The 27,116-nt window shown below is 57.9% G+C and overlaps 1 protein-coding gene across 3 annotated transcripts in view; it reads right to left on the reverse strand.

The window, feature by feature from the left end:
- Positions 1-2,113: 2,113 nt before the first annotated feature.
- Positions 2,114-27,116, reverse strand: part of SCUBE3 (signal peptide, CUB domain and EGF like domain containing 3) — a 30,459-nt gene continuing 5,456 nt past the window's right edge. For 2 of the 3 annotated variants that reach the window (XM_042013509.1, XM_042013512.1), the window contains exons 2-23: positions 23,656-23,778; positions 22,584-22,709; positions 19,631-19,765; positions 18,554-18,679; positions 17,477-17,593; positions 14,319-14,366; positions 11,323-11,439; positions 9,680-9,802; positions 8,396-8,512; positions 7,197-7,319; positions 6,871-7,005; positions 6,502-6,594; positions 6,301-6,417; positions 6,061-6,222; positions 5,614-5,817; positions 5,372-5,533; positions 4,925-5,092; positions 4,675-4,836; positions 4,179-4,376; positions 3,591-3,743; positions 3,327-3,406; positions 2,114-3,181 (exon numbers count right to left, since the gene is read on the reverse strand). In XM_042013509.1, the coding sequence (XP_041869443.1) occupies positions 3,032-3,181; positions 3,327-3,406; positions 3,591-3,743; positions 4,179-4,376; positions 4,675-4,836; positions 4,925-5,092; positions 5,372-5,533; positions 5,614-5,817; positions 6,061-6,222; positions 6,301-6,417; positions 6,502-6,594; positions 6,871-7,005; positions 7,197-7,319; positions 8,396-8,512; positions 9,680-9,802; positions 11,323-11,439; positions 14,319-14,366; positions 17,477-17,593; positions 18,554-18,679; positions 19,631-19,765; positions 22,584-22,709; positions 23,656-23,778 (2,939 nt within the window). In that variant the 3' untranslated portion in view covers positions 2,114-3,031. The remainder of the gene's footprint in view (positions 3,182-3,326; positions 3,407-3,590; positions 3,744-4,178; positions 4,377-4,674; positions 4,837-4,924; positions 5,093-5,371; positions 5,534-5,613; positions 5,818-6,060; positions 6,223-6,300; positions 6,418-6,501; positions 6,595-6,870; positions 7,006-7,196; positions 7,320-8,395; positions 8,513-9,679; positions 9,803-11,322; positions 11,440-14,318; positions 14,367-17,476; positions 17,594-18,553; positions 18,680-19,630; positions 19,766-22,583; positions 22,710-23,655; positions 23,779-27,116) is intronic. The other variant, XM_042013511.1, reaches the window with a different exon arrangement.

Genomic DNA, 27,116 nt, shown 5'->3' on the forward strand with positions numbered 1-27,116 from the left:
TTTCTTTTAATCAAGTGCAAATAACTTCATGAACTACATCTTGCTCATCACTTTAATCGTTTCTGCTGGAGTTGGCAAGTCCTGGCCCGCTGCAGAAGGCAGATATAAATACTCCAACATGAAAAAAAAAACCCCAAACCCCAACAACCCTCATTTCTCTTGACAGCTTCAAAACCTTGATCCCCGAGCTGGCTGATGTGGATTTCAGCCTTTCAAACCCATTCTGAGGTGGGGGTGGGTGAGGAGTGGGGTTGGGCCGCTGTGGGGTGGGTGTCTCCAGGGGCCCCGTGGAATTTCTGAGGCTTTTTTGAGCTATTTGGTGAAAGCAGAACGAGGAAGCACCATTACCAGGTGCCTTTGGCCGCTCCAGGAGGACGTGCTGCCCACCTCATCCTTCCACAACTGCTTTAGGGAAGCAGAGGTGGCTGGTGTGGTGGCAAGGATGACAACCAGGACACCCCCACACCCTGATGCCCCAGAAGGGCAGCTGGACAGTGGCCTGACATGAGATCAGCCAGAGTTAATCAAAGTTAATGAACTCCCCGGTGGACACGAGGAGCTGTGGCACTCCAGGGCACCACAGCAGGGTTGATCATTCCTGGGCTGATTTTATTTTTGCTGTTGGCTTTTTTTTTCTTCTAAATATGAAGGACCCTTTCAAAGGTCACTGGCCTGCGCCACTGTCCCAGAGCCACAAAACCCCTCCAGATCCCTACAGCAGCTTTTGTGCATTAAAGCAGCTGCTTTCAGACAGCGACCAAGTGACAAACAGCTCAGCCCACAGCTGTGGAGCTTCCAAACAGGCTGGGAGCCGTTGGCGGGAGGGGAAAATCCACAGCTGGGATGAATCAGGACAGACTTTTCCAACTGATGCTTCTTGGGGATAAACCTCAGCCCCTGTGCCAGTGCTCAGCCTGCCTGAAGCCCCTCACAGAGCCCGGGAGAGGCTCTTGGGGTGCTGGAGCAGTGTGGATCGAGGAGGGAAAACAGGGGCAGGCAGCTGCTTCCCCCAGGAAAGATGGACCCAGTGGGACATGCAGAGTAATAAATAATTGGTTTGTTAAAAGCAGGGCTGGGCTCAGGTGTGGGCAAAGGGACAGTGAGGGACAAGTGGGGACAGTGATGAGAAGAGACCTGCCAGTGGCAGAGCTATAGGCAAGTCAATCGTGTTTGGTCCTGGCAGGTCCAAGTCTTTGAGAGGATGAAGATGGGAATGAAGGTGTGGGGAGGATGACAGCTGAGAACTGGTGGCAGGGCTGGAAAAGTAAGGAGGCTTGGGGAGGAGGGATGGTGGCAGCAGTTGCCTGTCCCTGGGAGTCCTGTCTGTCCACATGAAGATGCTGGGGGCACAAACCCACCAGTGGTATCCACCGGGCCATCGTCCCCAGCTAAGCCTGTCTGCAAAGCTGGGGGGAGGCAGACGGCAGTGAAACGGGGGGTGGCATGATGGGTCTTCCCCAGGATCTGCTCCCCTGGGGAGGGGCTCCCACAGCATCCCTGCAGGGTGAGAACATGCAGAGGGATAGGGCCAAAAATGCCTGGTGGGACTCAGAAGCACAAAACTTCCCCAGGTCCGTGAGGATGGCTCTGCCCGGGGGGATCGCTGTACCTGGGGGAGAGATTTCGGGGCTGAGTGCAGGATTAGCTCCCCTCTCCTCCCAGCGTGCCCCCCAGACCTGGCCTCAGCAGCTGTTGGCTCATCCCTGAGCCCCTGCAGGGAAGCACATCAGTTTGCAACAAGCAGGTGACAGGGCCGAGTTTTGCTCCCCCTCGCAACGGGGCTTGAACAACGCCCAAACTGCAGCGGATCAGTCTGAAAGGACCCACTCCATCCCCCCTGGACGGACTGAGAAGCCTCCAACTCCCTGCACAAACTCACCCCATTGCGCCGAGCAGGAGAGGCACCGTCTCCCCCCAGACAGGGGCTTTTATTGGGGACAAACGTGGCAGAAAAGGCCTGAAGACGCCATCGCGCTGGTCAGCGCAGCCCAGGGCCCGGCTTGCTCTGGGTGGGTGGTTTTTTTTTTGTTTTCTTGCAAACACACATTCTCATTTCTCAGGCAGTTATAAATATTGTCGTTTCTAGTAGAAAAAAAAACAACTTCCCTCTAAATAATATAAGGAAGACTCAAATGATTGCACTTAATACATATGAAGAAGGTAGAAAGGAGGATATCCTAGTGCACAAACATTAACTCCTGCTCTTCTCAAAGCTTGCTTTTCCGAGTTACTCTTTGGCAGAGCTTGTAACAAAGTCTGGTTTCTTGGCACAAGTGTCTGGGGTGGTGGGCGGGGGGGGGGGGGGAAGAAAAAAAAAAATCGAACCCGGCTGAAAGTCCTTCTCCTTTGCTCCCTGTTTTCTCCCGTGCAGCCAGACATTGTTCTCCGGGAACGTGGCTTGGCTGCGCTTCCCTCCCAGCACCAGCGCGGCTCTCCGGCGGGACAGAGCCACCACGGTGCCGCGCTGGTGGGCTGTGCCATCTCTCCTTTGCATTTCCTTTTTAACCAAGTCGGCTTTGTCAGTTCTCTTGCCCCCGACCTCTGCAAAGAGGCGCCGGTAGCCGGGGCCCGGCGCTGCGGTGGACACGGCGTCACCTCCTGCTCTCCTCTGCGAGGGCTCCGCGGGGCCGCAGCCGGCGCCAGCCCCGGGGGCTGCAAAGACAGGGACCCCCCACTCTGTCCTGGGCTGCTGGTGGCACCAGGGAACGGGGACAGACCTGGCATAAAGGAAACCAAAGGGAGGACACAGGACAGCGATAGGACCAGTACTTCAGTTTCCTAAAACCTTCGAAGAAGCTGCTTCAGAAGAGGGGAGCGGCTTCACCGCCGCTGGACGAGACCGGAGCGTGCCCCCGGCTGGGAGCACCGCTCTGCAGGGAGCAGCAGGGAAATCGTGAGGGGACGTCTGCGGGGCGGGCAGTGGCGATCCTGCCGGAGCCAGGCGGAGGAAGGAAAAATCAGAAAGGAGGAGGAAAGGAGAAGAGGGTTTCCTTGGCTGCGGGGGGGCCCGGGGCGGCGGGGGCGCAGGGGGCTATTTGTAAGGCCGGAGGAAGCTGGAGACTTTGGAGCGCAGGAGTTTGATGAAGGAGCGGGGCAGCATCTCCTTGTGCTTCTCCGTGTACTTGAAGTAGTTCTGGGGGTGTGCCAGCACATCGAAGAAAGCTTTGATGAGCTTCTTGTCCTGCAGGGAAGCCGAGCCAGAGGGAGGTTCAGCATCCCCCCTGTGCTCCCCTGAACTGAAGCCCGAAGTGCAAGGAGAGCAGGAGGCATTCCCCAAAGGGAAGGATGCTCCTGCATCTCCCACAGCCCTGGGGGCACACACTCACCTTGAGGATCTCCTGGTGGTTCTCGGAGGCGTAGAGCCTTCCATCCCGCACGATATCCTCCACCAGCTGCTCATAGTCCTCTGCCAGAAAACACAGCTAGGGCATGAGCTGCCACTTTTCCCCAAACCTCTGGTCCCCATCCTTCAGTCCACTCCCCCCAAACACACAGGAGGTGGGAACTGGGGGGGGGGATCTGGGTCCCAAACTGTGGTGGGGAGAAGGATCAGCATGCTGGGATGGCATCTCCCCGTGCACCGTGCTCACCGTCGTAGGTGACATAGGGGATCTGGAAGCCCCGGGCGCTGTTGGCTTCACTGGTTTTAAAGTTGATCCAGAGCTTGCGGGAGCGGGCGGTGAAGGCGATGGGCCTCTCATAGGTCTGGCAGGTTTCGTAGGTGGTGATGGAGGATGGGGAGGCTGCAGAGAACAGCAAGGGGACACAGGATGCTGGTTGCTCATCAGCAGAGCTACCCCCAGCCTGGGTTAAGGGTGGCACCACGGATGGGAATTGTCCGTGCTGGGCAAGGCTGAGCCCCCCCCCAACCCTCATGTTACATACCAGGGATGTTGTTGTTCCTTCCTTGCTCTGGAAAGCACCAAATGGGGCTTTTTATCCCCAAAATGAATGCTGAGGCCCAGGTGTGCAGCTCAGCCCACGCACATCCCCCTGAGATCCAGCAAGACACCCAGACGGCAGGGTGATGCTCATCTCCCCGCTCCCCCTATTCCCAAAATTCCCCTCCTGCTACCCAGGGATGTGGCTTTCTCCCTTTGCACCAGGCAGCTCTGCCAAACCCCAACCTTTTCCTCCCCAGCTCCTCCCCTGAGCACCGCGCCCGCTCGGTTACCTACAGTTTTTCCGCATGACCAAGACGTCGCCGCACTCGTCCTCAGAGGGGAGGAAGATCTCCGGCACCACGATGAGGATCTTGCGCTTGGGCGGGGGGTTGATGTTCCAGGTGCACTCGATGTTGGCGGGGTAATTCCCCGGGTAGTTGGGGGACTCAATGTAGCCCGTGTACTCACCCAGCTCCCCTCCACACTGCCGGTCTGCAAGGCAGGGAGACCGGTTCAACTGGGAACCAGCGGCCTGGGGGCACTGGGGGTGGTTTACTGGGCAAGAGGGGCAGTGTCCCATTAGGCAACCCCCTCCATGCCTGCCTACACGCACAAAGCACTGAAATTTTTATCCCCAAAATAATGCTGAGGCCCAGGTGTGCAGTTCAGCCCATGCACATCCCCCTGAGATCCAGCAAGACACCCAGACTCTACTTTACAGCATTTTTAAATACTTTTGAGGAAGCACCCAAAGCCTGTCCCCGCCTCGGTCACCCCCCAGCTCGCCTACTTTTGCACTGGGACACAGAGGTGGAGCCGTCGAAGTCGGTGGTGGTGTTGCCAGGGCAGGAGATGCAGTAATTCTGCCGGAAATCGGGCTGGTAGGTGCCCACGGCGCAGCGGATGCAGCGATGGACGCTCGTGTTGTAGTAGTGCCCGGGGGAGCACTGCACTGGGGGGTCAGGGAGCACAGGGGGCTGTGTCAGCTGCTGGCACAGCCCTGCTGGGTGGCCCCTTCCTGGGGACCGGCTCTGACCTACCTTTGGTGTCGCAGTCCTGGAAGGAGAGGGCTCCCTCGTGGCGGGTGGTCAGCCCCCCGCCACAGGGGAAGCAGAGCGCCCGTCCCACCTCGGGCTGGTAGGAGCCACGGGGACACGGCTGGCAGGGCTTGAAGCCATCAGCAGAGTGCTGGCCAGGGGGACACTGACCTGCAGGCACAGGCATTGTTCAATCCTAGCACCCCACACGCCCAGGGCTCTCCTGCCCCATACTCAGATCCTCTTCCCCCCTCAACCTTGACAGCACCAGTATATCCAGAGCAAGTGCTGCCCTTCCCGGGGTCCCCTCTAAACGATAAACACCCAAACCAGCAACTTCTGTGGGCCCTGGGGATGCTCAAGGCTTTCCTGTCTTCTGGCTAATGGTTGAGGTTGCAGCCCTGGACATCCCCCAGGAGTGCCTCGAGCCCCACCCCATGCCCTCCTTACCGGTGCAGCCGGTGATGTTGGTGGCTCCTACGGGTCCGAAGGTGTCGCCACGGGGGCACAGGTCACAGGAGAGCTGCCCCTCTTTCTCCTGGTAGGTGCCAGGGGGGCAGGGCACGCACTGCTCCGTCTGCCCGTGGTAATAGGTTCCCTGCGAGCAGCTGACTGAGAGCCGGGGGGGACGTCGGTGATGCTGTGGGAGCTGTCACCGCCGGGTCCCCTCGTCACCCCACCACGCTCCTTACCACACTTGCTGGCCAGGCGCTGCTGGCCCGGCCCGCAGCTCTCCTGCCGCTCCGGGGCCACGCTCAGCTTCCGGGCCACCTCGTACTCCATCCCTGCGAAGCGCAGCAGGAACCGCTCCTGGTTGATGGATTTCTTCAGGGCTTTGATGGCTGACTTCAGCTTTTTCTCCACTCTCTGTCGCAGGCAGTGCAGGTTGCAGCTGGCTGGGCGATGCAGAGGGGAATGGGGATACAGGGGGAAACAGGGATGCGGTAAGAAGGGAGGGATGGGTAGGGAAGCCCAGAAGGATTAAAGCCATCCCCCAAACTCTCAGTTGCAAGTGCTACCCAGCACATCCCAATCTGGTGCAAGATGAGGTCTGGTTTGTCTCTCCTTGCTGCACAGGGATGGCATCACGTCCCTGGTCCCACCACCCGTGCCTGCACCCAGGCCAGTGCTGTGCCCACCTGTGATCTCCTCCGGCTTGATCTCTGCCTCGAACTCCAGCGTGATGCGCGTCACCTCTTTGTTGGGGGAGTTGCGAGCCCGGCGCCCCTTCCCCTTCTTGGACGAGTCGCACTTGAGGTTGACAAAGGTGACCTGGCAGTCAGAGCACGGTGCCGAGCCACCTGCGTGCAGGGGACAGGTCAGCACCCCATCCCTGCTGGGGACAGACATCCCCACTGCCCACCACCGTCACACCTCACCTTGCGCCCCGGCCTTCCCGGCCTCCTCCTGTTTGCCCTTGGTCCGCGGGTGCAGGTGGCACTTGGCATCCTTAATCTTGAAGGAAGCCTTTTGCTTGACCGGTGCAGCCACAGTCTCTGAAAGAAAAAGCAGGTGCTCAGCAACCTGGTACGGCCCAGCCACGCTGGTGGCAGCCATGGGCACCCCGGGAGCCCCCTTACCGAGGCACTGCTGGCTGCTGTTGGTGGCTCTCTGCTGGCTGCCCTGCCGCAGGACGGGGGTCCCACAGCTCACCGTGTAGCTGCTGTCGGACTCTGTGAGGGAGGAAGGGGCGTTGGCTCTGCCAGGGTGATGCAGGGAGACACGGCCGTGCCGTGGGGGGATGATGCCCAGCACCCTGCCATAGAGATCCTGGCAGGGACCTGTCCTGTGGATCCACACCCAGCAGCGAGCCCCCCTGAGCAACAACCTCCCTCCCTCACTCAGCCACTGCACTCTGGCTGTGTAGCCACTCCTCTCTCCCCAGTTTGGGCCATGCAGGGAAATGGGGACCCCCCTGCCCATTCTGGTGGTGGTACTGGCACCAGTACCTGGCAGAAATCGGGCCTTGGAGGTGCAGGAAAGGGCACAGCTGTCCTTCTTGCCCATCTTGTTGCAGGTGAGGGTGGCCCGTGGTGGCACCGAACCTGGCAGGCACTTCACCAGCTCCAAGGGACACGCACCAGCTGGTGATGACAATCAGGGATGCCCATGACTGGCACAGGCCAGAGACCCATGAGGGATCCCTGCGCCCTGCAGCTCATGGGGGGATTCACCGGGGAGGAGAGGGTGCCAGAGCGTAGCATAGAGACCCCAGCCTGGCATCCCAAACTCCCCAGCTTCCCCAGCAGCCGTGGTGGCTCCTGGCCTGACGTACCCACACAGTCCTTCTTGTTCCAGTGCAGCTTGCAGCCGGCAGGACAGGTACACTGGTAGCTGCCGGGGGTGTTGATGCAGCCGAATTTGCAGCCACCCCGGTTGATGCTGCACTCATCGATGTCTGCGGGGGGAAAGGAAAGAGGCCGTGGCGGGGGTGGGCAGCGGGACTCCCCGGCTCTGACACTGAATCACTGCGTTGTCTCAGGGCTGGGATTCTGGACGGATAAATCCATGCCCAGCCGGGAGAGGGGATCTGCACCAGAGGGCATTTCCAGCAGTGCCACCTCCCGGCAGCTGTGCCAGCTCCCTGGGGATGAGGGACACCCCGACTCCCCGTGTCCCCAGGGGCTAGGCAGAGATAGGTGCAGCCCATCCAGGCTGAGCCCCGCCCCGGCCCCTTGGGGGCTGCGGGGGGGCAGCAGACGGAGCCGACATGGAAACACTTAGGAACTGAACTCAAAAGGCAGCTGCTCAGCAGCTCTGGTCCCTCTCCTCAGCAGGGACCCTCTGCCCCGGCCTGAAATGATCCCTTCAGGTCAGGGATGGAGCTGCCCCTGCCACAGCCCTCCCTGCCCAGCTCCCCCTCACTGGGGGCATCGGTGGGAGCCATCGACCCCTTTGCTGCAGGGCCACCCCGAGAGAGTCCTGGGGGCTGCGCTGGCTCACGCTGAGTAGTTCAGAAATATGAGGAGGGTCTCTGACCCTCGCCAGCCGGGCAGCACTGGAGCACCCGGGCTCGTCATCCCGGGCCGCCGGCACCGCTGCCACGACACGCTTCGGCAGCCCCTGCAAAGCATGTTTCATCTGCCTGCCCGCTTCCCGGGCGAAGCACGCCCCCGCCCTTGGGAGCTATCTGCCTTGTGAAATTTAAATCAAACCCTTTTGATGTTCCCCTTCCCACCCCGTCACAGCTCCCTGCCAAAAACGCCGGGGATTTCTCCCTCTCTCCCGCTGCAGACAAGTCGCAAATTGTTCCTGTCGCTCCGTTTGAAGTTGCAGACACCAGCGAGTCTGGCTGTGAGCCCTCTCCCTGCCTGGCCTCAGCCCGGGGTAAGCGGGGAACCGACCTTCACCGAGGGCCCTTGGGGCGGGCAGTGTCCCCAGGGCTCCCCGCATCGCTGCTGCCCCACCCCCTGCCCCTCCTTGGGACCCGACCCCCGGCGGGGTGACAAGCTGCCAGCACCCAGCTGGCCCTACCTCCGCAGTGGGTGAGCCCGTAGAGCGTGTAGCCCTTGTGGCAGAGGCACTGGAAGCTGCCGGGGGTGTTGATGCAGAGGTGGTCGCAGGTCCGGTCAAAGGAGCACTCATCGATGTCTGGAGGAAAGGCGAGGGGAGGAGGTGAGAGCTGGCACGGCAGAGGGGCCGTCCCGGGCATGGGGACTGTCCCCTTCCTGCTCCAGTTGCTCCAGCGAGCTGAGGGCTGCACTGGGATGCTGTGGGACCCTGCACTGGTATCCTCCAAGGGTCCAGAACCAGATTGCTCGGGGTACTCAATACCAGGATGCTCCGGGGATCCAACACCAGTATGCTCCAGAACCCTGTGCTCCCCTCCCTCCTTCCCTCCCTCCAAGCTCCTCCTCACCCACTGCACCAGCACCCCCCTCCCACAAGCTCCTACAGCCCTTCTGCACCTCAAATGGGCCAAGCAGGGCCAGCACCCTGTCCCTGGCATGGGAGGGCTGCAAGAGCCCCCGGCTGCTGCCCGTCCAGGGCAGGGAGGGAGCCGGAGGATGCCATGATCAGGAGGATGCCAGGGAGGGATCAGGAGTGCTGCGCAGGCAGGTCCTGCCTCGGGGACGGTGCCAGTAATGTCTGCTCGGCCCCGCGGGCACCTCGCTGGGGCAGGGAGGCCCCGGGTGGGAGGTGAGCCCAACATGGTGGGCTGGAGCATCATTTCATTGGCTTCATTAAGTTAATTGCTGCGCTCACGTCAAACTCCCAGAGCACAGAACCTGGACGGAGATGAAAGCAGTGGCAGCCCCGGAGCCTGCCAGCGCCCTCCTTTCCCGGCCGTGTGTTTTCAGGAGGCAATACTCAGGCTCATGCACACCTGCCGTGCTGACCTTGGCCATGCGCTGCAGGGGCAGCCCAGTGACCTGCTGGGTTTATGTGGGATGTTGGGACAGGAACAAGAAGGTGGAAGAAGCAGCATGGAGCAGCCAGCTCCCTCTGGAGCGAGCAGGAAGCATCTTCTCCCCACTCCTGCCCTCCAAGAAGTGGGAACCCTGGCATCTGCCTAATTGCTGGCTTTAACTCTGCAAGAGCCCACAAGCCCCCAGCTCTGAGACTGAAAGGCTAAGCCCCAGACCAGAACCTAAATCCAACACTAATCCCGCGAAGGATTTATGCAGTCCACAGGAAAGCCAGAGGAATGAGCAACTGGGGCAGCACTTCTGCAGCAGCAGCAGCCACAGGAGGGTGAGAGACATGGGAGCACAGGGAGAGGCAGGGCAGGGGGCCTGGGCACTCACTGCCCCTTACCTTGGCAGTTCCTCTCGTTTATGAGCAGCTTGTAGCCCTTCTTGCAGCTGCACTCGAAGCTGCCCACCGTGTTCCTGCAGATGTGGTCACAGCCACCGTTGTTGAGTCGGCACTCGTCAATGTCTGGTGGGGACAAGGGACACCCGTCACGCTCTGGCTGGGATGCTCGGCCAGGAGAGCCCAGTGCTCTCCTCTGGATGCTGTCCCCACCATGAGCTGGCAAATGGAGGAAACCCTTTGGGCTCTGATGGTCACCAGGGGAACGTGGCTGCTGCTTTTCTCTATGGGCTTCTGAGGAGCAAATGTGTGACACTGGGCCAGGCCAGGGCTCTGGGGTTCAGGTCTCCTTGGAAGTGGTGCAAAATGATTAAATTCTGCAGGTCTCAGCATCCCCCAGAGTAGAGCCAGGAGCCCCAAAAAAGCCTCACAGCTGAGTGAGACCACCAGACCAGAGTTTGGAGAGCCACAGGTTTGGGCTGGGGACTGCTTTGGGGGGCCAGGAGTAGCAGGAAGAGAGAGAAAACCAGGAAGGGAGAACCCCCTCCTTCAAAAACAGCCACTCAACAAAATAACTGCTTTTCAGCCCTTGCCTCTCTGCTTGCCATCTCCTTCCTGCCACTAACAAAGCTAAAAAGGATGATGCACAGTAACTGCAAAGAGCCCCAACAACCTGGAAAGAGGCTGGGATGTGGGGTTTTTGGTTGTCTTTCTTGTTTTTCCACTAATCACAAAATTTACTGCTCGAAAACAACCTGTGAAATGGAAGGAGACCAGGAGGAGGCAGCGGCCTGCCCTGTCCCTCCATCCCCCAGTGCCTTGCTGGGGCTGAGGCTTTCTTTCTTTTTATGACTGCGAGGGAGCGAGCTGTAAACCCGCCTGCAGCCATAATAAAGCCCCAGACACCGGGGACGTGGCTCCGGGTTATTGCACGTCGCTGGAAACTGCAGAATTGGAGAGGGGTGAATGCTCTGATACAATAGCAGGGGCAGGGGGTTCTGGAAGCAGTCAACAGGTAGACAGGCAGCCAGCAGCGGGACAGGCTTTCCTCTCGGCTGGGGTCAAGTTCTGAGAGCTGCCAAAAGACACAATGCAGGCACCGGCCAGCCCTGAGAGGGGCAAGTTTGGGGTGCAGGGAAAGCAGCCTGGACTGCCCTGCCTGGCAGGGGCAGGTGGTTGGGGACGTTGGTGGGATGTGCAGCATCTCGGGGTGTTCTCCCCCATGTGGGACATGGCTGGGCAGTGCCCCCCAAGGGACTTGTGCATCTCACAATCCCAGAGCAGGTGTGGATTCCCTGCACAACCAGCCCTTCCAGCTGAGGCAGTGGGATGCAGTGAGATGGGACAGGACCCTCTAGCCCCACAAGGGCCATGCCATTGCCTCCAGATTGATCTGACCCCCTTTTCCTCCTCCGCACAGGCTTCCCAGGGGAGTGGAGCCAAGCGTGGTGCCTGCAGCAAGGCATCCCAGTCCCCGTGCTTCCTGTCCCCACCCCATGGATGCAAACACCAAGTCAGTGAGCACTGTGGGCAATGGCGAGCTCAGCTAAATCTGACCCTTTCCTACAGGCACTGAGGACACAACGGGGGTCTGAGGCACCCAGGAGCGAGCAGTGAGCACCCCAGCCCCACTCACACCCACCTACCTTTGCACGTCTTCCTGTCGGGCTGGAGCATGAAGCCCATGGGGCAGCTGCAGTGGACGCCGGTGGCTGCGTCGTGGCATTTGCTGTCACAGCCCCCGTTGTTCACAGCACACGTCTCTGCATGGGAAGGGGAGAGAAAGGCTGGGGTGAGGGACCGGTGTTCAAAAGGCTGGGGGAGTCGCGCCACCCAGACGTCCTCCCTGCCACAGCCTGGGAGCGGCAGCGGGTACAAACCTCCCGGCAGAGCCCATGGAAACCGCCCTTGGCTTCTCACACAACAGCAACGAGGCCACAGAGCCGTGAAATAATGAACACATGGGGGCTGGTGTCCCCCACAAACAGGGCCTCATGGAGGCCACCTTTGGCAGCTCCAAAGAGGAGGAATTAAATTTCGCAGGGACAAAGTCGTAGCACTTGTGCAAAGGCAGCCAGAGACAGGTCCCACCAGGAGTGCCCAGGCTGCAGCTCCCAGGGGTGTGGGTGCACAGCCCCAGTCCCCCGGTGAGGTGGCAGGGGGGTTCTGTCCCCCTCACTGCCACCAAGCTCCCAAGCCACAAAGCCTGACCCTGTGCTGTCAGTCCCTGACCGTCACCCACTGCTCAGGCACAGTGGCTGGTCCAGCATCTCAGACTAATTTGGGAGACACATCATGTAATTAAAACACACACTCAGAGGCAAGCAGCATCAGTGGAAAAAAAAATCCAATTGAAAAAAAAAAGCTAATTATTTCAGCATTATCAAAGTCAGCTGTTGCTGGTAGGACTAGAAGGGACACTAATTTAAATGAAGCATTTTCAGCTTGACAGCTTCCCTGTGAGATCAATCCTCAATTTCAACCCTAACCACCAGAACAATGGTTTGAAGTGCATTAAGTTGTTCACAAAGGATAATAAAATATTCCTTTCAGAAGGCTGGTTGCTCGGATAAATGAGGCATTTGGGCTTCAAGGAACCCAAGATGAAAATGCCTGGAAGAGATTCCTTGGAAAGAGCAAATCCCAGGTTCTCCTGCTCTTTGCAAGCACCACATGGGGTAGGAATGACTGAACCATCCAACCATTTGCTGCAGGGCTCGGGAGCTGGGATCGCTCTGTGCTCGTCTTGCCACTGCTATTTTTATGATGTCCCATAATAAGAGAACAAAAGGGACCATTTTATGAAATTAATCGCCAGCACAATTACAAAACCTAATGGCAGGGGAAGGATTTCTGCAGATATTATTCCTCCAGCCAGGTCCTTGTGCTTCACGCGGCCCAGCCGTGCCAGGGCCATCCCCTCCCTGCAGCGCGGGGCGGGTGACACCGCGCCCAAGGGAAGGGAAACTTTCTGAAAGCCCAGTGAATCATTTGTTTAATGCCAGCCTTTGTTCCAGCAGCTGATGCAGAAGCAGCCTGGGGACCACAGGGTCACCGCTGAGATGAGACGATTGGCTTGGTTCAGGTGCTGCCAGCGGGATCAGGCTGGAGAAGCAGCTGCAGCAGGGAGGATGGGGCTCTCCAGAGAATGTGGTGCCCTGGGCATATTGTCACCATGCTCACAGCCTCCTCCAGCAGCGCGGTACCCCTCCTGGCCCCTTTACACCTTTGGGAATTTCAGCTGACATTAAAGCCAGTCCCACCCACCATCCCAGGGCAGCTGCCCAGGGTGGCCACTGGGTATGAGCTCAGCTAGCACAGCCAGAGCACCACTGCAAACCCCTCTGCGAAGAGGGGGACCCTGTCCTGGGCTTGCAGAAAGCTTGGAGAGGGCTGCTGGGGTACCTGTGAGGCCGTGGATGTTGGTGGTGCGGCCGGGCTCCGGAATGGCCCCGGGGAGCAGCAATTGTTCGGCGGAGCTGGCAGCCCAGGGCTGCTCCCAGCCTGGCGTGACTCACCAGCCACACAGGGCTGTGGTGAGGCCTCCATCGCTCGGGCAGGGAGAGGACAAAGCTTCACACACACACACACACACTCTCAGACTCTTTTCCACCCTCCTCCATCCCAGCTCTGGTCTCACTGCCTGACTGCTGTGCCATGGCACTCCTCGCCCTGCTCAGCACCCTCACTGCAGACACTGTGGCCTCACCTCCACCTTCTCAGAAGTGACAATCTCAGCAGGGTGTGATCCCACGAGCCAGAGGGGATAATTCCGCGGTAATCGGAGGAATGACAGCTGGGCTGGCTGGAGCGTGGTGATGGCGCAGATCTGGGGTCCCTCCCTTCTCCCACCCCTGTGTGCAAGGCTCTGCAAGAGCTCCCCAAAGGCTGCAGTCGGCGGTCCCTGTGCTAGTAAGCTGCACTCCCAGAGCTTCTGGACGTGGCAGGAGTTTGCCTGCACCCAGCACATCCAGAAACAAGATTCCCTACGACTAACAAGTTGCTGCACCTTCTGCCTTGATTTCCTTGCAGAGCAGAGGCATCACCTTACCTTTGTGAAGGGCTTGGAAACCCCATGGGGATGCAAAGAAATCCCTGGGGAGGTTCCCAGCCCTGTAAAGGGCTGTTGCAGCCCTGCCATTGCTGCAGCTCTGGGCTGAGAGCCACTGTGCATGGCGAGGCCAAACCCTGGGACACCCTGAAGGTCCCAGAGGGGACCATCCTCGAGCGGGTGGGCTCTAGGAAGGGGTAAATGGGAGTGCACAGCGCAGAGATGGGCACAAGCATCCCCCTCCCCACCACACAGCTGCTGGCAGCCCACTGTGAGCTCCTCCTGGGTGTGGGGGGAAACCACTGCCACAGCCACTGGAAAGCAGATTGTCACCCCCGGCGCCGGGCTGGATCCACCAAAGCAGCGTGAGAGCCCCGTCCCATGCAAGCACAGCGGGGGGAGGGTTCCCTGCTCTGTCCCCCAGCCCAGCCCCAGGCTGGCCTGGTGGGGTTTGGAAGCAGCAGCGGGGCAGGGTTAGTGAGACATGCGGTTAGCGCAGCAGCTCAGCCCCCGAGCCCCGTTATGATCTCGAGAGGAGAGACCATCTACGTTAGACCCCTTCGTAGAGATAGAGAGAACAAAAATATTTACCATTAGAAAACGTCTCAAGGATAACGTGTTGCTGGAAGTGTCTCTCCCCTGTTTAACATTATAAAAAAGTGATTTAGAAACAGTGTCCAGCAGGGAACTTGGTTGGTGTCACACATCAATGGCTTCAACTCTGCTGCCTTTCCAGCCTGGTGGAAACTGTCCCTTTGGGCTTTTTCTCTCCCACCTCCCAAGCATTCCATGTCCCTCAGCCTCTCCAAACCCCCTCCAGCTGTGCTGGGCTGGTTGGAGCCCCATGCGAGCGGGAGAAGCGTGTTATGAGGAGCGTTAGTGCAGCCTGTTAGTCTGGGGAACCAGGTCCTCGCCCTCGTTGGGAACTAAACCAGCACGTGCCAGAGCAGGGGGTGATCCCTGAACGGAGCCATGTGGACACTGTGCAGCCATGGGCTTTGGGAAGGCAACCACATCCCGCCTGTGGCACTTGCACCCCTCGGATTTAGCAGCCAAGCCAGCAGTGAGCCCAAACCCTGGGTGTGCTTGGGCTGCTCAGCCTCACCCGTGGGTCAGTGCACCCTGGCTGTGGGTCCAGAGCTCCCGGCACCGCTCCCAGCACCGCCAGCTCCACAAAGCTGGGGAGCATCAGTGGTGCCGCCGCCAACCGCCTGGGCGTGGGTCAGGAAATCAGCCATAAAATTTGAGCTGGGTTTAGTTTCCTTCTCCATCTAATCATATTTCTTCCCCGTCCACCCCCTCCCACTCCACCAGTGCTTGCCACAAGTGGGGGGGCCGGCGACAGCCCTGCTGCACCCCAAATATAGGTGGGAGGGAACTGCAATGATGCCCTGGAGGGTAAATATTCCTGGAAAGCCAAAATCTGCATCAACTGTGACAGCCGTTTTTGCATCTCCCCACGGGCACTGCACCCTTGGCTGCTGGAGGGCTGTTTTATGTGCTTTTTTTAATTCTTTTTTTTTTTTTAAAGGCTGCTTTTGGAGCATAAATATAAATATATAAGGTCATCGGCCTCCCCTCCTGGCTCCCCCTCCCCCTCGCGCCTGCAGACATGTTGGGAGCCATTAGTGATGGCCCCTGTGCTCAGAGGCATGTTCCTCATTATCTGCATTTTTAAAAGCAGCAATAAAAAGCGGAAAAATGAAAAACACCGGCCGTGGCCTAATGAAACTGTCACTCAGAGGGGCTGATCGTGCTTCCTGCTGCGTGGTGTGATCTGAAGGGAACCTGGACCAGGGGCCTGTCCCGGCAGCCCATCAAACACACCGCGTACAATTTCAAAGCCCATGGCCCGGGGAACGACTTTGCGTTTCCCCTCACTGGAAACTTTATTCCCCTTGAAATGATGAAATATTTTGGAGGAAATGGGGAAGGGGCGGTGAAGGGGGCAGTGTGGATGGGGGAGGGCTGTTTGCTGTGCCCGAGCCATAAAACAAGAAAGGGTGGTTATAAATATCCGAGCAGGTACCTCGGCTGTAAATCTGCCGGCCGGGCATCCCTGCGGGGCGGCTGCTGGCTCCCAGCGGCTGGAGCACAATCCCGTGGTGTTCCCACAGTGGGGCTGGGGATCGGGAATCCCCCAGGGAATGCAGGAGCTGGGCAGGCCCCTTCCTGTGAGAAGGGATTGCAGAGCCCAAAGGGATGAGACAGGCGTGGTGGTGGGCTTTGGGCTGGTGCTGCTCCTAAAATCCTCTAGTGCAGTGTTTGATTTCCCCTGGAAAGGTGGACAAGGGGAGAGCTCAAAGGGATGTGCTGGCTCTGGTGGGAGATGCCTTCCCAGCAGTACAATGGAGGGCTTGGAGACAAAGAGGGAAACTTTGGCCAAGGACAAAAGGATGAGTGATTTCGGAAACCCCCAAATCCCACCCTCACACCTGTGGTACCCAGGGTCTGAGTGCAGAGACACCCCCACCCCCAGCAAACTGATGCTCTGAAGCATCCCCCAAGTCATGAGATGCTTTGGAGAGCTGCTCTCCCCCCCAACACCCAACAGATCAGGAGCATCCTTGGTCCCAAAGCTGCCCAAGTCAGATGCCACATGCAGGGCCCTTCATCCAGGAGGAACCTGCCAGCTGACACACCCGGGGTCCTGAGGTCCCCGTTGGAGGAGGTCTCCCCACCCAGGCACAGCAACAACCCCCTGGGAGGGTCCTCAGAGGTGGGACATGACGCAATGGCTGTGGGAGCAAACATGAGGACGGCGGGGACCAGGGGCTGTGAGCGCCTGCCAGCAGCCAGGAGGGATTGGGATCCATCCTGGGAGCGGGCTGGGGGACAGTGGTGACATTAAGGCAGCAGTGAGCTGACAGGCAGGAGGGCTTTGCTGGGCGCTCAGCCCAAAACATCCCTCAAGCTGGCAGGGAGCAGCCAGGGGCTCAGAGGGGATCCTCTGCCCTGAGGACGGAGCCGTCTGTGGAAAGCACGGAGGGTTTTCTGTTCAGGCACAGCAGGGACATGGGGAGCCAAAACCTCCCTTGCTTTCAGTTCCTTTTTCTTTTTCATTTTGCAATAAGAACTCAAATGTCTCAAGCAATTGTGGACTTAATCACTCCCCAAATATAACATTTTTTAAATCAAAGCAGCTGTTAAACAGCACAAGCATATGAAACCAGTAAAACTTCTATCTCTGCTTGATGTTTTACAATTTGAAAACACACACAGGAAAAGGACAATTCTGGGGGTGGTTGAGTTGTCAGGTTGCTGGGGTTTTGGTTTTGTTCTTTTTTTTTGCAAGACAATTGTTCCTGAGCCAAGGCCCCACAATACCAAGTCGGAACAGATTGCTGTGGGCAAACCTGCCCCCTCCATGTCCCTCCTCAAAAGCTGCCACTGACAGCGACAGTAACAATTCCTAGGGTGGGGACATCCTCACCACTCTCTCTTCAGCAGCACAGAGGCAGGCAGGGATCCCTGCCTGCACCCCAGCACTGCAACCTGTCCCCAGGTATCCCCTCAAGCACCACCAAGACCACTTCTGGTCCCTGTGGCTGAGCAGAGACACATCCCTGCACCCTGCAGATACCGCAGCATCCCTCACACACACGCTGAGCTTCCCGCTCTCAGCAAAAGGAAATCGCCGCATCCCCAAGGCTTGGGAAAAACCCTTCACAGGCCAAGGACAAATCACCCAGGGAGGAAGACGAGCCATCCCACACCCCAACCCACGTGCAGGTGATGGCCTGACCTACCTATGCACGTCACCCCGTCCGAGTGCAGCAGGAATTTGATGTGGCAGCCGCACTTGGGCCCCTGGTCGGTGTCATCGCAGGTGTGCTGGCAGCCCCCGTTCCCGTAGTTGCAGGTCACTGTGGGAGCAAAGCACCGGTGTCACCATGGCCCCAGCTCCTCCTGCCTGGCATCCACATGCAGTACATAAAGCTGGCTTGGAAACACCTCGTCTGTACCTGCAGACTTCCCTCCCTCCTTCCCTTCCTTCCTTCCTCCTCCCTCCCTCCTTCCCTCACAGATAATTCCTAAAGCCCTTCACTTTCCCTGTGGGATCTTGGCAGATGCAAACTGCCATGTGGTTTCTCATGTCTTCCCTCTGCATGTCTGCTAAATGCCACCAGTGGAGTCCGAGCAAAGGGGATGGTTGACCCTGACCCTTAATCCAGTGCTATAGGGAAAGGGTGAAACTTTCCTGAGCTCTGGAATGACACAGGAGCTTTTGGGAATCCTTGCCAGCCCTCCCCGGGGGGCAAGGTGTGCTCTTCATTTAGCTTAGAGGGAAAGTAGGCTCATAGGATTAAACCTCCATTTCATCAGCGATTTTACATGTTTGCTGCACACAGCAAATGAGAAACAAAATAAAAATAATTGCATAAACACACACATATCTATTTAATAACCCTGGCACTGCCAGTGGGATGCTGGCAGGAGATCAGACAGGCTGAGAGCACCACAACCCCCAGGGAGAGGATTCCTGCGCTCCTCACATGCTGATTGCACTCTCCCTGTTCGCCTCCCCTTTGGAAAGTGAAACACTGGGACAAGAACAGGGGATGCTGAGCCTCTGGGATCCCCTTGAACTGCCATTTCAGCCTGGTCATATAAGGACACCACATCTCATGGCAAAGGGGGCTGCCAGAAGCATTGCCTGTAAAGGCAACAGAGGCAGAGCTGAGCATGCTGAGCTTCAGGCTCAATGAACTAACTGCTATCACGGGGTCACGGCTTTGCTGCAGGGACAGGAGGTGTCTGTGCCATGGGGACCGGGTTAGGGGGTCCCTGGGGGGCCGTATCCCCAGCCCTGGAGTGCTCCTTACGTTTGCAGTCACGCTGGTTCTTGGTGAGCTCGAAGCCGGGACGGCACTCGCAGGCGATGCCCCCTTTGGGAGTCTCCCGACAGATGTGGGCACAGCCGTGGTTCTTGTTCATGCAGTTCATGCCTTCTAAATGAGAAAAGGAAGCAAAGAAATGCTCCAAAAGCTGCTGGCACTAGTCAGCAGTGGCAGAAGGACGTCTGAGGTGGGATGAGATGGGGAAATGATGGCAAGGAGGGGAAACCTTGTCAGTGAAGACCTTGTGGGGACAGGATAACCCTGGCCAGCTCCTGGCACAGAGATGCTTGGAAAGGTGGACAAAACCACCTGTGAGCCTTCAGCCTTTGATCCCTCCCATCTTGGGTGAGACCCTGCTCCCACATCTCGAGGTGGCTTTAAACCCCATTGAGCTCAACACCCAGCACCTGCATCCCTGTTCCCAGCAGGGACCACCCACTGTGGCACCGGGAGGAAGGAGCAGCCAGCTCATCCCTCTTGGACATGCAAGGATGGGGACACAGGAGATGCCGCTGCAGCTGCTCAGCCATCCTTGGCAGGGCAAGATTCCTGGGGAGCTGGAGTGACCAACACAGCTGGGAAGGAGAAGGAGGAAAGCAAAAACACTCAGCTGGCTTTGCCAAGCAGCAGAGATAAAAATCAGCAGAGACGCAAAAATCTCTCATTTCCTCCTATTTTGGCTAAGAGCTTGCTCCAGACGGCAACAATTTAGAGCTGATACCGAGACGAAGGGCTCGGTGCTGTGCAAGACCTGGCAGGGGAAGATGTGTCTCTTAAGGTGGTGTGAGGAACTCCAGGTCCTTCCATTTATCAATAAGTTGCTCTGGGCATAGGATTAATATCCCTTGTTCAGTATTGCTGTGCAGGGACCTGCAAGGATTTTGCTGCAGGACATTATCACCTCTCCCAACGTGTTTGTCATAGATTCAAACCTGCCACACCACAAACCCAGCAGCAGCACCTAAACATGGGCAGGAGTGGCCAGAGGTGACAGAGGACAGACCTGCCTGATAAATGCAGGGATGAAGGGTGCCCCAGGGTGTGGAACTGCTGAGCACTGACCTTCAGGGCGCTGGATGCAGGTGTGCTGGTTGTCACTGAGGAAGAAGCCCTCCCGGCAGAAGCACTCGTAGCTGCCCATCATGTTGACACAGGTCTGCTGGCACCCACCGTTGCCCTCCGAGCACTCGTCCAGGTCTGCAGAGGGAAGGTGGCAGGGGGTGAGCACAGCTGCTTGGCACACCAAGGCCATGGGGACCGGGTGGGACAGATCTGCTGGGTAGCAACCTACTGCTGCCTTACATCTGTGATCCCGCAGCTGGAGGAAAGGGGAATGCTTGATAGTGCAGGGGATGAAGGCAAAGCACAGCAGGAGTGGGTGCAGGGATCATACAGCTTCCCTGACTCATGGCCTCATTTTACAGAAGGGAACACCAGACCACAGAGAAAGGGGCTTTCCTTGTCTCAGAAACCCCAAAGCACCCAGGATGCTCATCCAGGATGCTGGCTGCAGCCGGCCCCTGCTCCCAGCCCCTCGGAGCTTGTTGCCAGCTGGGGATGCCTGCACTTCATTAGGAGGAGCTGGGAAACCTTAACCCAGAGCAGGGATAATTACTTGTAAGGAGACTCGCATCCCCTGCCCTGCCGCTCGGCTGCCCTCACACCTGTTTTGGTTTAACAAGCCAAGGCTGGAAGGGGCTGAGTTGTGGCCCCGTGGCAGCAGCAATGCCCTCGCCCCAGGCTGCTCCTGCTCCAGCCCTGCAAATCCTGCATTTAATGAAGAGTAACTGCCCATTGCTCTCTCTAGAGGCTTTTTGGGGACAGTGGTCCGAGCTGAACTCACCAGCACCCTGAGGTGCCAGAGCAACCAGGACGCCAGGCTTGGGCAGAGACAAATCTGTGCCGTGGCCGCCCCTTGCCCCCTCTGCCCGTGGTGCCGGGTGATGGTGTCGGGCCGGGAAGTGAGGGGCCCCATGCCAAAGAAAACGTCCTGTGAACTCGAGCGTTGCAGAGCCGCGGCTGAGGGGAAAACTGAGCCCCGCCAGCATTGCCCACCGGAAACGCCGGAATAGCGGCTCGGCGATGGCACGCGCCAGGGGCTCCCAGGCCCCCCAGCACCGGCCCCCTCCCCAAACAGCGCAACACGCACCAAAACCCCTTGTTTTTGGACAAAATGGATGGACAGATGGATGCCCGAGCAGTGTGGGTGCCTTGCACTGTGCTCCAGCCCCTGGCAAGCCCTGAGGGGACGCTCAGAAATATCAAAGCAGGGCTGCAGCTCCAGCTGGAAATGGCCAGGCATCGGAGCCAAGGAGCACCCCACAAACTTGTTATCTTGGAAAGGAGGTATTGAAAACACCCTCTCACCCACAGGGCAGTGAGGGCTGATACCTGGGCTGCAGCCAGGCACAAAGGGACGTCCTCTGTGATGGCGGGAAGCTTATGGCTTCCTCCAATGCTCATCACAGCCAAGCTATGTCCTGCAGATGCCAATAACTCTCCTCAAATCCTCCCGCTTAGAACAAGGGCTTAATGTCTTGCAACTTCTCCTTCCAGCTCTGCTCAAAAATGAGGAGGCAGCCATTCAAACCCGATGGCTGAAACGAGACTCCGCCGCTCTAATACCTGTTTTATTAAACACAACAGAGATGGGCAGAAACCAGCAGAGCCCGTGTCAGGACGGGGGCTTGAATTCCTGTCCTGGTTCAAAAGGTCGCCCAGGGTGGGCAGTGGAGGGGCCTGTGGACTCTGGTGGGCACGTACCCTGATCCCCCTCCAGCACAGCTCCTGCCCATGGCACTGGCAGAGCCTGGGCACAACACGCTGCTTTGCTCTACTTCTCTTTCTTTTGCCTAAAAGGGAACGCAGGCAGGTTGGGCCAAGCGCGTCAGGATCAGGGATGAGGTGCTGGGATGAGCTAAGGAAGGGCTCAAGGTGGGAGCCAGCATGCTCCCCCCACATCCCTGCTTGCCCGGCTGCTCCCCAGCCATCTCCATCCCCTCCCACCCAACTCTGTAAACACATGACGTCCAGCTTTCCTTTCTTCTCCTCGGGCTCATCCTCCCCCGGGAGAGGAAGGCAGAGCCGCCCGCCCGCGCCTCCTCCCAGCTGTGTAAATCTCCCCCCTCCCCGAGGAGACTGCAAAGATCCCGGTGATGGTGGTTAATGCAAAGCGTATGTGTCCATAATCCCTTCCCCCTCCTCCTCCTCCCAGTGATGAGCTCATTAATGACCCCTCTGCAGACACTAATTAGAAAATAGCATGAGCTCCAGGCGGAGGGGAGGCGGGTGGCTCCGTGCCCCGGAGCTCCACCGCAGATGCCGCGGGAGGAAGCGGGTGACGGGCGCGGGCAGCTCGATGGGCCCCAGGGCTCTGACGGGAGCTTTGGCTCCGTCGCGGCCGGATGGAGTTTGGGGCGGTGGGAAGTGGCAGAGAGGATGCACGGCCGCTCCGTAGGCAGATGCCGGGTTTTTCTTGGCCCGGGGATTATTTATCCAGTCCCTTCGCTGGTTCCCATCCCCACCATATTTGCTATTAACTCATCTATTTTGGCAGGTGCAGGGCTGACCTAAGGCACGAGCGGAGAGAGTGGCAGGGCCCGGGTGAGCTGGTCCTGCCCTGGGCAGCCACGCAGAGCTGCCGGCCCGGCTGCTTGTCGCAGCAGGATGCGGCTGGGGGGAGCCTGTGCCTCACCCCCAGCAAGCCCAAACCCAACTCTCCCAGTTCTGCCTTACCCCAACCCTCCCAGTCTATGGATAAACCCACAGAGCGAGTTTTTCTCCCAGCATGGAGCATCCTTCCTTGGCATCACCCCCGTGTAATGGGGAGCAATCCTGTCCCCGGAGAGCCATTGAAGCACAGGACATGCCTGCAGCCAGCTTAATGCCCTGGGAGTGCCACCACGGTTCTGTGGCTCTGCAGCAGGTCTTGGGAAGTGCCCAGCAAAGAAAGCCAGCAGGTTGGTCCCAAGGTGCTAGAGCCACTGAGGAACTGCAATGCACCGACATCCCTCACCTAAGCAGTTGTGGCCATCGTGCGCCAGGCGGAAGCCGTCGTAGCAGGTGCAGCGGTAGTTGCCGGGGATGTTCACGCACTCGTGCACGCAGCCCGCGTTGTCTTCCCGCTCGCACTCGTCAACGTCTGGGGAGAAGAAGGGCAGGAGAGCTGCAGGGCTGCCCCCACTGCTGCCTCCCATGGGTGCTGCTCCCTGCATCCAACATCTTTGCCACCCAGCTGGTAGTGTGCCCTGGGGTCTTCTGCTCTCTCTGCATATTCCAGCAGGTCCTCAGCTCCATTATCACCTGCAGCACCCCTCCAGACCCTACAAAAACATCCCCATTCTTCCCAGTCTAGATGCTGGACCCCCAGCCAACCCAGGGTCTTACAGCCTTAGCTTGGTGCAGAGTGCTGGGAACCTCTTGGGATTTGCCGGGGTGCTGGCAGAGCATCCCATCTCTATGGCAAAGCCCTGCACTGCCTGGAGCACTTTAATCCCTCTGCTGTTTGTACTCAGCCCATCCTGACCCTGAACCTGCTCCAAGCAGAGCTGGGAATTTTTCCCCTGCCCCAGTCCCGCTTTCCTGCTGCTGCTGCCCCAAGGAACCCATTTTCTTTCCATTCCCCACTCAGTTGTATCTATATATAGATATATGCCTATACCTATGTCAATATCTCCATTTACACCTATATCTACATCTATATTGGTATCTACACCATCTATATCTCTGTTTCTATATCTTATTTTTCAGTTTCTTATGTTTTAGCTGCTAATGCAGTTCTGCAGCCTTGGGGTCAGAAATCCTGCAGGAAAATAAGCCCAGCTTTGTTCAAAACAAGACCCAAGTGACCCTTCATGGGCAGCCCCAACCATGCCAGGACAATGGCACCGGCAAGACTCTCTGTCCCCATGCACTGTCAACAGGCCAGGAGTTTGGGGCAGAAAAGGGGAATAAAAGGTTTACAATGGGCTGGGGCAAACAAGTAGTCTTTTTGCATGGGCCAACGCTGATGAGCCACCACTGGCCTCTGACCAGCCAGGCTGTCACTCGCCAGCAAGGCTCCGGCTCTGACAGCGGCGTGTCCCTACCTTTGCAGTGCTTCCCATCCCCGGTGTAGCCGGACTTGCAGATGCACTTGTAGGACTTGGGGGTGTTCTGGCAGATGGCGTCGATGTGGCAGTTGTCGGTGCCCTCCACGCACTCATCAACATCTGCAAGAGGACAGGTCAGGGGAGCAATGGGGAGAGCCTGGGACCTCTACCCCCTGTCCCCATGGGAGCCACCGCCCAAGGTGATGGATCCCAGCAGCCTCCAGCTCCTCAACCAGCCCTGATGCAGTGGATGATGGGCTCTGGACATGGTGAATCGCTGGGTCCACTCCCAAACAGCACAACCTGTGTCCCCTCTTGGACACATCACCCTGAGACTCCCTGGCCCTTTCATGTGTCTGATGATAGGAAATGCTGCTCCAGAGCTCCTAGTCCAGGCTGGAGCCAGCCCAGGCAGAGGTGAAAGTCTCTGTCTCCAATTAGCTGTTTCCTGAGCCAACCAGGCACCCAAATAATCATCATCGCTTTCTATTCTTAGGCACCAAGGAATGTGCACAATTTAGCAGAGACCACACTAAATAAACCTGGGAGCCAGGAGTGAGAAGCAGGAGAGAGAACAGGGAAAAACATCAAGGCTTCCTTGGGGGCATGGACAAAATTTTCATCATCCCCATCCCCTGTTGCCCCTCAACCCCCTTCTCTGGGATGCAGTGCCGTGGTACTCAGGATATCACATCCAGAGCTCCACGTGCTGGCAATGGCCTCAAGCAGCAATGCCCAAGGGCTTGCTGTGACAGGAGGTCGTGGAGTGGAGGTTTTAACGGTATTTGGGAAATGGAGAAGCCTCGAGCACATGGAGTGGAGGTTTGTGAGCAAAAGGCTGTTCAGCTGACTCTCACTGCCTTCCTTCCCTGCTCTGGCAGTCAGGGAGATGTGGTGCCCTGAAGCGGGCACATCCCCTCCCTGGCTGCCAGTGCCTGGAGATCAGTCGGGGGCTGAGCATCACCCGCAGCCCCTCAGGTATGGGCAGGGCTCCCAGAGCAGCCCAGGCTCCAGCTCCACCGGCACGTGGGGAGCACCAGCGCTGCTCCTGCAGGGATTTGCTTCCACCTCCTCTCACAGGGATAGGAAGCTTGTCACTGGGGAAAGGGGACCTGAGAGTCCCTCCAGCTTTCCTGTATCCCCTCAGGAGGCATGTGAGGCTTCAAAGCTTTCAGCTGCCTTTAAAAAACTGCTTTTCAGCAGCCCCAAGAACAGAAGTGCTCCAGGAGGTCTCCAGAGACCCAAAACATCCCTGCAAGCGGTGGGCGGGCAGGCAGCCCTGCAGCTCCGCGGGACAGGGGCCACGGCCGCGCGAACGCCAGCCCGAGCCCTGTCCCGGCCACCCCGGCGGCTCTTTGCCGGGAGATGTGAGTCACCCGGCCGGGAGGAGGAGAGCTTTGTCTCTGCACCAGGGAGGCGGCACGTGCCTGCGCATTGTATAAATATTTACAGCCCGCATTCATATTTGTTATTTGACATTAGCCATGGCCCGCGGCCACCACGGCCTCCCTTGGGCCATTAATCACCGGCTGGAGGCTGACCCACCACGGTGGGGACGATGGAGGGATTGCACGGGGAGCAGGGCCCTGCTCCTGGCTGGCACCTACAGCAGCCATGGCACTGGTCACGGTGCCACGGTGCTGCGGCCACCCCAGCAGCCAGCGTCATCACCTGCCTGTGCCAGGGGGTCCCATGGGGCTCTTGTCCCTTCGGGGAGCTGAGTGTGGCTGTTCAGCATCCCAGTGACTTCGCCTCAGGCTCCTGCATCCCTCACTGGGCTCCCAGAGGGGCGGTGGGAGGTCGTGGCACTGGAGCAGGGAGATGTGGGGGGATGCCACGTGCTGGCCACAATGTGCGTGGGAACTCAGCAGCAGCAAAGCTGATGCTGACCCAAAGATCTACTGAATCTGCAGATCCTGGTCCTGGCCCTGCATGGTTGGGAACCCCCCTTCGGATGTTCCCCCAAAGTCATAAATCACGTGATGCTTTGAGTCATGGTGCCAAGGTGACAGTTGTCAGGTCTGGCACCCTGGGCACCCACCCTGGCACACAGGTGGGAACCAGCACCCAAACTGTACAGACCATCCATCAAACCCCATCTCCTTCCCCTAAAAACACTCAAAACAAGAAGCATCCACCAGGCATCAATCACATCATTGAAACTTTCCCAGCCTTTTGCCAGGAATCTCACTTTTGGGGGAGTTTTATTTCCTATTTCTTTTTCCTTCTGCACTCTCAAACTCAAGACCACGAACAACATGCATGAGGCACTGAAGGCACCTCTGGCCCCTTCCCACTCACACATGTATAGCATCTTTTTTTTCCATCTTTTTTCCCATTCTGTAACTTCAAAAGTTCTCTAACTTTGGAAAGATTACACAGCAGCAAAAGTACAAAAGAAAACATTATCAGTTTTCCACTCTGTAATTTTTCCAAAGCTGGAGTCATTCCGAAAGGTTACAGGATTATGAAAAAAATAAAAAGAAAATGAAAAAAAAGTGTGTTTGTGGGAAGAATGAGTAAATACCCTCCTTGGCACCCCAGGAGCTGTCCTGGGATTGGCAAAGATCCCAATTTTAGAATGCTGAAATTTTGGCTCCTTCAGAAATGATGTAGTGAATTAGAGTAAAACCCTCTGAAAAACTCAATTTTTAGCATTTTTGTCAACGCAAGCAACATTTTCCCATGAAAGGGAAGGTTTTCTCTCAGGGCAGCTGGTTTTTCCTGCAGGAGAATTTTCTCCATCCAAAAAGCTGCCTGTGGCCTTACTGCAGGTGCTTTGAGTTGCTGCCACCATGTGAGAGGGGTCATCTTCGAGACAAGTGAAGATATTTTTTTTTAATTAAAAAATCGTTATTGATGTTCCTGTCCCTATTTGCTCTCAGAAGTTCCTCACTGGGGTGTGCCCTTCTTGTCCCCCTGCTCCAGGGGACCTGCTCCAGACAAGGTCCCAAATCCAGGTGGGCTTTCTGGAAGGTTTGCCAGTCCCCCTGCAGACCCGTACCCCTACAGCCCCTCCATCTCTTCCTTCCACAAATAACCAAAAAGCGCTGTTTTTCACCCACAGCTGCCTGAAATGAGCCCAAACCGGGCAGCGCAGATGGCCACATCATGCCTCAAATCCCTGGCACTGGGGAATTCTGCACCCCAGTGGGGAATTTGGTTTTGATGAAGATGTTGAGTCTCGCTGGGGACCGCAGGTTTCGCCCACGGTGGCCCCGCTCCCTGCCCAGCCCCACGCCCCTGTCCCACTGCGCTGGGGCTGAGCAGGGCTCCTCAGAGGGCAGGAGCATCCCTGGCACGGCCATCGCCGCGGGCTGTGGCGAAGGGCAGGAGGTTGCGGCGCTCGCCCCGCGCCTCGGGCCATGTTTTTTACTCCGTTGTGGGTGGGATTTTCCAGCGCTGGCTGTTGGGCCCCGTTCCGCTCCAGCTGCAGCTTTATTCTCCATTTCAAAGGC

The sequence above is a fragment of the Corvus kubaryi genome, unplaced genomic scaffold (genome assembly GCF_017639235.1).
Source record: "Corvus kubaryi isolate FWS band 111438036 unplaced genomic scaffold, C.kubaryi_AGA036_p1.0 split1-37355, whole genome shotgun sequence".
In the NCBI taxonomy this organism is placed as follows: Eukaryota; Metazoa; Chordata; class Aves; order Passeriformes; family Corvidae; genus Corvus; species Corvus kubaryi.